The sequence below is a fragment of the Arachis stenosperma genome, chromosome 1 (genome assembly GCF_014773155.1).
Source record: "Arachis stenosperma cultivar V10309 chromosome 1, arast.V10309.gnm1.PFL2, whole genome shotgun sequence".
NCBI lineage: Eukaryota > Viridiplantae > Streptophyta > Magnoliopsida > Fabales > Fabaceae > Arachis > Arachis stenosperma.
In genome coordinates this window covers 132,705,734-132,714,560 of record NC_080377.1, presented here as the reverse complement: position 1 = coordinate 132,714,560, position 8,827 = coordinate 132,705,734, and the positions used below count along the sequence as shown (strand labels likewise).

General features: G+C 35.9%; 1 protein-coding gene and 1 non-coding gene across 2 annotated transcripts; both read right to left on the bottom strand.

Moving 5' to 3' along the window:
- Window positions 1–878: 878 nt before the first annotated feature.
- Window positions 879–950, bottom strand: TRNAT-CGU (transfer RNA threonine (anticodon CGU)). Its single transcript has one exon. It is a non-coding gene; the product is annotated as a tRNA-Thr (tRNA).
- A 1,436-nt stretch (window positions 951–2,386) lies between these two features.
- On the bottom strand, window positions 2,387–7,714 carry LOC130936325 (protein LONGIFOLIA 2). The gene is made up of 5 exons (XM_057866380.1): window positions 6,736–7,714; window positions 6,297–6,367; window positions 3,869–5,989; window positions 3,581–3,731; window positions 2,387–3,360 (listed from the first exon to the last, which is right to left on the bottom strand). The coding sequence occupies exons 1-5, from the start codon at window positions 6,878–6,880 to the stop codon at window positions 2,561–2,563; spliced, it is 3,288 nt and encodes a 1,095-aa protein (XP_057722363.1). The 5' UTR covers window positions 6,881–7,714; the 3' UTR covers window positions 2,387–2,560.
- Window positions 7,715–8,827: the final 1,113 nt, after the last annotated feature.

Genomic DNA, 8,827 nt, shown 5'->3' with positions numbered 1-8,827 from the left:
TTTTTAATAATTAATTAATTATTTATCTAAAAGTGATTTTAATTAATATTATCCAAATAATATTTATTTAATCAAAATCAATTTTAATAAAAATTGTCAAATATAAATTATGTTGGCACAAACTCACTTCTATCCAAAATTAATTCTACAAAATCACTTCCATTTAAACTCCAGTTTGTACAACCTAAATCCAAACATAAACGTAGGCGTGCAGAAAAGTACGTCACTGCTAAAAACAAAATATATGGGCCTTGTGGTCCATTGTGGTTTATTTCTGCTCTCTAATGTCCATTACTATTTAAGATAAAATGGGACCACTTTTGATTCCTTTCCTTCTTCCTTCTGTTTCCTCACATTAAGCAAAAATACTTTTTTCTCCCCTTTTAATTTCATGCAACATGTAATAAATCACCTCTTACATGAGGTATGGAGTGAATATTCTTTTGAGTACTTTAGTTTTCTTTTCTTTTTTTTTCCTTCGGTTTACCTAACAAAATGCTTTAGTAGCTTAAGTGTTATATTCCGAAATTGATTTTAAAGACTATCCACTGAAAAATAAACTCCAACAGAACTAAAGATTAATCATTGACTTATAACTACCCGAGAATTTATACTTCAATAGTTCAATTATATACTTGTTTTTGAGCTAAAGTTCTAAATTTAGAACGAACAATAAATAAGGGGCAATCCTTGAACTTGGGGCTGCAAGGAGCCCAATGTCTTTAACTATGGTGGGCCCTTGCACATGTGTTTGTTTTGCTAGTTGCTACACAGCATCGCGGACATAAACGACAACTTGTTTGACCAAATTCTGAAACGGACATTCTGTAAACGACGGAAAACAGAAAACTACAATAACAAAACGACAAAATGAAAATAGCCCCCGGCGAGGATCGAACTCGCGACCTTTCGCTTACGAAGCGAACGCACTACCACTATGCTACGGAGGCAAGCGCGTTAGCAGCTTCTTATTCAATATATTTCAATAAATAAATGAGACCTCATTCCGATTCTAACTTCCAACCTAAGCATGATTTGACTTTTGAGTGAGTTTCCTCTAGCTTACAGAAGTTTTAGGTAGGGGTGTCCATGGATCAGATTTTATCCGTATCTGATCCGAAAATTTCGGATACGATATGATCTGTGTATCCGCATCCTTTTTGGATTGGATCGTGGATATGTGCTTTACATCTGCGTATCCGATCCGCGGATCCGTAGATCCGCATTATAATAATTAAAAAATAAATAAATATATATATATTTTGTATTATATTTACTTATTTGTATGTTTTAGTTAGTAATTATTATTTATATACTGTATTATTTTATTTTTGTTATTTAGAAAGAGTTTGATTAAAAATATTTTATGAATAAATAAGTTTAAAAGTACGAAAGAAATATTTTTATCGAATTTTTTTACATAGAAATATGATTAAAAAGAGAAGGTTTAATTATGCAGATATATCCGATATTCGATCTGATCCGCATTTGCGGATCGGATCGGATCGGATCCGGCACTAAAAAGCGCGGATATCATATCCGATCCGATCCGATAGAAATTGTGCGGATCGGATCGAATTTTCGACCATATTCGATCTGATCCGATTCGTGGACAACCCTAATTTTAGGGCCAGGGTTACTATCGTCATTTGCATGATTTTGGGAAGAATGGAAGATACTAGTAGAGGTTCTAATCAGAACCCTTTGTTTGTTGGAATGATTTAAACATAAAAAACGAATGTTCAAAATAACTTATTAGCTTAAATATGAAACATGTTAACTTAGCCAAGTCACCTATTCTTATCACTAGTTTAATAAAGCCAATTCGTATAGCAATCAACAATAGATAATTGACTAGTTTTAAGTGAATTAAAAAACAAAAACAACAACAACAAAGCTTTGTCCCACTAAGTAGGGTCGGCTACATGAATCAAATGACGTCATTGTGCTCTGTCATGTATCATGTCTACAGAGAGACCGTTTACATGTAGGTCTCATTTGATCACTTCATGGGTGGTCTTCTTAGGTCTTCCTCTGCCTTTCGCCCTTTGTCCATCTTCCATCTCATCCACCCTCTGACTGGGTATTCTATCGGTCTTCTTCTCACATAGCTGGTCCCAAGCCCGGATAAAGGAGGAGGGTTGTGTTAGGTCTTCGGCAACCAACATAAAAATATAGCCGAACCCCCATGACATGAATCAAAGACACTAGTTTTAAGTGAATTGAATGGATTATTTGATATAGATAGTTGCTTCATACATGGTCCAATGTTACAAGTTGTCAGCAGTTTTCTCCATTTTCATGCATGAACTTGATGACTTTACAGGAACCAAATTTAACATCACAAGCAAAACAGAAACTAGTTCATCGGTAAGACAGAAAAAGATTTCCACAAGAAATTTCCAGAATATGCATATTGCTGTAAATCCATGATAAGTTGTTTTCTTTACAACTTAGCAAATGTAATCAAAGCTAACGATGATTATTATTGTTATTATATGTAATGACTGTGAAAACATAGTTCAAGATTAGTTAAAATGTGAGAAATGGAATGAAAATATTACTTTCCAAATAGCTTCCTGCGTCTACCTGGCTTGATTCTCAAGCCCGTTGCTTCACCAATCACAATCTCATCAATTAAGTCTTTAAATATCAGTCTCTCAACATCCAACACAACCCCAGATGTTTCACCATGGAAAATTGTCCAACTTTCTGTTCCATTCGTAACATTTTCACATAGTATACTTTTTATACCATCACCTTCATCTTCTGTGCATTCGGGCTTCTTCACTTGAATTTTTTCTATCTCAAAGCACAGTTCTTTTAGAAGTTTCTGTGCACTGAGGTTCTTCTTTGCGAGTCCATTAGGCTTCAACCATGGTTCAGGAGAAGAAGCTAGTTTCATGCCAAGAATCTCATTCACAGCATTAAAGATGAATCTCCTGTGAGACTTGTCTGTGTTTGTCTTCTTGTAATCAACTTTTTCAATGCCGATTTCTTCTTTAGCAAGAAAGCTACTTGCCTTGGTCTGCTCCAATACAAGGAATAACTCGGGGTTAATGGGATGACCCGACGAGTGGCGTTGAAATGTCAGCAATTCTGAACTCAGATCTCTGAGTAGGAGACCTGAAGCCAATAGTATTTCTGATATGTATCTGTGGTCTGGGTTCGAGTTTTCGCAAAGGGAACCAATGTAATCGATTCTAGCCTCGTCGTGACTCGAGTTTAGCCGTCTAAGCTTCTGAACCAGGTGATCTATGCTTTGCAATTTCTTGCGGTTGATCTCGCTGTTAACTGAAAGGCTATCATCTGCAGTGTTCCACTGATATTCATAATCGTCTTCTTTAGATTGAACATCACCTGCTTCAGCATATAAGTCATAATAATAAGGTACAAGGTTGTGTACAAATAAATGAAAAAACAAAAGCTTCATCATATAAGAGTATCATATGACACAAATACTACTAAAATTTCTCTCTTTAATTACTTCATAATTATTGGCAACTTAATGTATTATTCATCATCAGAAATAATATAGCTCTTAAATTTTCTCCCTCATTTTAAGGGAAAAAAACCATACCTTTCGGAGCATTGGATATAAGCTTGACTGGGGATAGCACATCCTCTCTGTATACTGAGCCGTCCAGAACCGATACAGGGCTCGGATGATCTGGAGCATCCATTGCAAGTTCTGAAATAGGCTCATTCTCATCCAACATCAGAGTTGATTTCTGAAAATTTAAGCAAAACACTCATATCAATGATAAATGGAATATTTTACTATTTTACTCTAAAACTTAGCTTTTCTCATACAGTTCTAATAGGCAAAAAAAGCTTGAATTGTAGAAGTAATTGTCATCAATCTTACCTTCTGTATTGTTCCTGAAACCACATGCTCAATAGTCTTAAGAGATGGGCTTTGGCTTTCGACAGTTTCAGCAGATTGTAAATTGCTGGCTAATTCCACATCCATCTTTGACTCAGTTATGGTACTTCCTGATTGTAGTGATGTCTCATCCCCTTGGAAACTCAAACTTCTTGATTCATTGCTTATTTCACTAAGTTGGTCATCACTTTGTTGTGAAATAGGGACTTTATGCCTCGGTTTTCTACCCGGAGAACCTGATTCTGTGGTCTGCTTACCAGATTGTCGTCTCGGTTTACTTGACTCTGATGGAGGTGTTGGTGGGCGAGAACACTTCTCAAGTTCTAACTTCTTTTGTTGCAATCTTGGGCTAACAGATCCTGAGTTCTTTACAGAACTTGGGCTATTTTCTTTTGTAAACTGCTGAGATCTTGGTTGTGATTGTGTTGATCTTATAGTCTTGCTACTAGCTTTCTTTTCACTGAAGCTAGTAGAAGCTTCCCTGTGATTGTTTCTAGGAGACTGATCTTTTGTTATTCGACCAGAACCTGTACCCTTTCCATTACCTGTACGTACCTTCATCCTCACACTCTGGAGTTTATGTGAATCAGAAAGCTCAACAAGTGGAATAACTGAAGATGATGAAATTCCATTTTTCTCAATGTGCTTTGCCGGTTTCATTATTACAATTGGAGATTCAAAGCTCCTTGCTGAGTCAGATCCCCCGAAAGTTGAAGATGCAATGTTGTTTCTGTGAGGACTTTGTTTCCTTGCTGTCCTAGAATTCTGAGTTAGACTCACAGGTTTTGGTTCATGGTCTCTTTGATTTCCTACAAGATTTGAAACTTGTTCTTCTTGTCTTGTCTCTAGCAGCCCCTTTGCTTGCATTGCTTCTAGTATCTGTTTGAGCGCTCTAAGATCCCTTCCAGACTGATCAAATTCAAGATTCTTCAATCTCTTCTCAACTTCACTGTAAACTGAAGGGAATGAATCTGTTATACTTGTAGCCTTCATGGCCGCGGAACTTGGTCTTGGTGAACTTTGATTTCTATCTCGCCGCTTCCATGGTGCAGGTTCAATGGGATGCCTTGAACTTGAGATAGGTTTCACAACCAAATCCGGGTTCTTCCTGCTTGGGGAACTCGGGTCTTTCATTGAGCTTTTCGAAGAATTAGAAACTTTGAATGGCCTAATGAGTCCATTTTTTGATGATCTTGAAAACTGATCATCACCTTGAGTTGAGTCAGTTTCACTCAAAATTGAGTGAGTCTCACTGGCTAAATTGGACGCTGGCAATGCTTCCAACCCCATTAATTTTGCTACAACACTCGGTGGCCGGCTCTGTGATGCTGCTGAAGGCCGTTGTTGCAGACTTGAGACTTTGTCATCTGAGTCGGAAGTACCACTACTGAAATTTCTTAAGAGATGATTGGATTTTGAATCAGAGGTATAAGTACGCCAAGAAACTTCCCTGCTGTCAAGGGAAAGTCTAGGAAGCTCTTTTAGTCTTGGTGTGGATTTGATGGTATCTTGTGATTCAGAAGAGTAACGATGTACTTCCCTTGCATCATAAGAAAACCGACGAGCATCCTTTGAGATCGAATGCCATTGTGCATCTTTTACTTCATAAGGCAACCTCCGAACCTCTCTACCTTCATCATAGTGCCAAGGGGCTTCTGTAAGCTTAGAAAGGACTCGGATAGACTCCTTTAGATCAATAGGCACACTTTGTTCTCCATCAATTCCAACTCTATCATATTCATAATCAGAAATGGACAGATGAAGAGGTCTCGGTGAATCTTTCTGCTTCGATGCACCAATGGAAACTTCTTCTTTGATTGTAGTCTTCACTGATAGTCCTCTGGCCTCTCTGTACATAGAGTCTTTTACCACATCCCTCAGGTCAAGGGACTGGTGACCCAAATTTGTAGAGGTACTTGTTTGGTTCATAACTTGGTCCCTTCTAGGAGTTTCAGGAAAAGTAATCCGGTCAAAGGAAGCATCTGCTTGAGCTTTACAGTCCATAGAGGATATTGACGATGAACACGATGAAGAGAATGAAGCCCTTGATGATTCTGTTGAAATTCTTTGTTTTTCACTTACACCCTTGTTTAAGTTCATATCCTGCAATAAGTTCATTATGTTGCACAAACTTAGTTTCACAATGCTACTTAGCAGTTATAAAAACGCCTATACATTTCTTAAAACAAGAAGAAAATTCTGAACCTAGACATTGAAAGTCTGTGATCTAGAAGAAGGACAAAACCCTGAAAACAATTTTGAAGGAAGGTAACAAACAATTCGTAGTATTTTAACATACCTTTTGATCAGCATAAGCATACTTAATTTGGTAAGAAAATTCCCAGACCCAGATTAAAGCATTATTATAAGAAAATTTGAACTTCAAAACAGTGAAAAACAAGGTTCTTACAGCAGCTGTTTGCGGTTGGTGTATGCTATTAGAATCTCTTCTCATGCTCTCATAATTGGAGTGGGAATTACCTATAACAAAAGCAAAAGCATTAGATGTGAATACTCTAACGTAGAGACAATAAATTATCAAAAAATCAACACCTAACGCTGCAAATATCAGGAGCTAACCATCATGGAGGCCTAATGGCTAATTCACTACATATAATTCAATATGAACAAATACAAAAGAAATAAAAATAATCAAAATATTTGTTAAGTAAATGATCACAACAATATCATCCACAAGAATGCAGAGCAGGAAAAAACCCTTGAAACACAAGTGATAAATCATCTTTAAGATTGAGAATGGGAAAAGTAGACAGAAAGAAAGAAAGAAATCATGCAAACATAAACTAAATAAATCATCAAAATTCAACATGTGAATGCTCAGAAAATACCAGGAGGAAGCCTCTTGTGGCTAATGCGGCGAGGAGTAACTATCTGGTGACGATCAAACAGTTGGAAAATCCCAGTCATGCATCCAATTTGCTTCTGCAAATCTGGGTTTTCATCTGCTAAAGAATGCAGCAATTTTGCAGCCATATTCACCTCTCTCTTCTTTTATTTTTTCCCCCTTTTTTCTACTTTCAACAACTAAAGACTCAAATTCTCTCAACCACCACAATCAACTACTCCTCCTCTTCATAAAAGCTCCATCATTTATTACTCTCAACTCCACTAAACACCACAACACTGCAAAGTCAAAATCTGAAGCTACAAAAGATAGAATCCAATAACTTTCTGAGGTCCTTAGTCCTTAGCATATCCACACATAAAAATTCATTACAATTCTTAGAAAAACACAAGGAAATTTGTATCCTTTGTCATTGTCCATCACACTCAGAAGTTTGGTCCAGACCACAATTCATGGTTATATTAACTTTGATAACTACAGGTCAATGTAGCAGGCTAGTTTCCACATATATATGTAGTTCTATTTCTGCAGCAAGAGATAAAAATTTTCCTTTTTGGCAAGAATTACAGGGCCCCAATTTGTAAAAATCCTTCTTTTCACATAAGAAAAAGAAAGAGTACTATCCTCGAACAGCTGGTGTGTGATCAGATACCACAGAATTGGCTTCTAGCAAGAAACTAGGAAAGAGAACAACTTTTGCAGACTGTAACTGCAATCCCAAGAATTTTTCCAATTATGACTTTCTGTATTCCCTTTTTGGGTTCTTGAGTTTCACAAAAACAAACCAGACAATATCTTATATGGTGATAACCAAAATAAGCCAAATGTAAAAGAAGGGGACCAATAAAAATGCACCCAAAAAAAAAAAAAACTAAGGAACACACACACGCATAAAAGATAGAACCACCTTAATGAAACTACTAGTACAATGCAGAAACTGTAAATGAATCTCTGCAGATCCAAGAAGGATTGTGTTAATGTGATAGGAAGGTGTAATGATCATTATAATAATACATAACTATACTATATAGTTATATGATATGATGAAAATGTGCAACCAATCTGGTCAGAGCTGGCATAAAAGTATTTTTTATTAGTATTGGTATTATTATTATATGTGATTTTTCTTTGGGAAATAAAGACAAACAGGTGGTGAGTGAGAAATGTTTGTGTGGGTCAGAGTTAAGGCTATTATCTCACAAGTCCATGTGAGATGGAGGGTATGTGGGTCAAGAGCATGTGATTTTGTCAGCACAAAAATGGAGGAAGAGGGTGCATTACTACTCCCACCTATGCTCTAAGACTCTAGCTACTGCAATAAAACGGGATAAATTATACTCCTCCCAATTAGGGTTTCCCAATTTCTAAAAGTTTATATCATATTACATCTAACAATTATGATTTGCTTACTCATTTATTTTGATTGGATGACAAAATAAAAGTGAACTGAAAACTTTATTTAAAAAAATTGTTTAGCTAATATATGTTGTTAAAATTTTTACTATTAGTAATATTTAATGTGATCCTTTAAAAAGAAAAAGAAAATGTCAAAGCGTACAAATTTGGGTCAGAAAAGTTGGAGTATTTCTTGCAAATGGTTAATGGTTTGTTGACTTTGTTCCTCTCTTAGAAAGTGAAAGTCCAAGCCTCCTTGCTAGAACAGTTGTCATGTGTACAATGACTGTTTTGCCCTTAACTTACCCCGTGAATTTGATTAGTTGCTAGTTGTGTAACTCATAGGAAGAGAAAAACGTTTTATTATTTTAAGAATACATACTTTTTGAATTAATAATTAATATAGGAAAACTTATATATATATAACTAGAATTGTCATAAAATAAAACAAATGTATTAAAACAGTGTGAGCCTGTTGTATTAAAGCTTGCATTCCTACCTTAACTATACAACACGGTTTGAGCAGATCTTGACCAAGTTAAAAAAAATTACAAAAAAACAAAAAACAAAACAGTGCTCAAGAAGAAAACATCATTGGAGGATGTGTCAATTGCCAATTACAGGTTTATTTTATGACATTCACATTCACATTCACATTCTAGTGATGGAATATCAGGTTT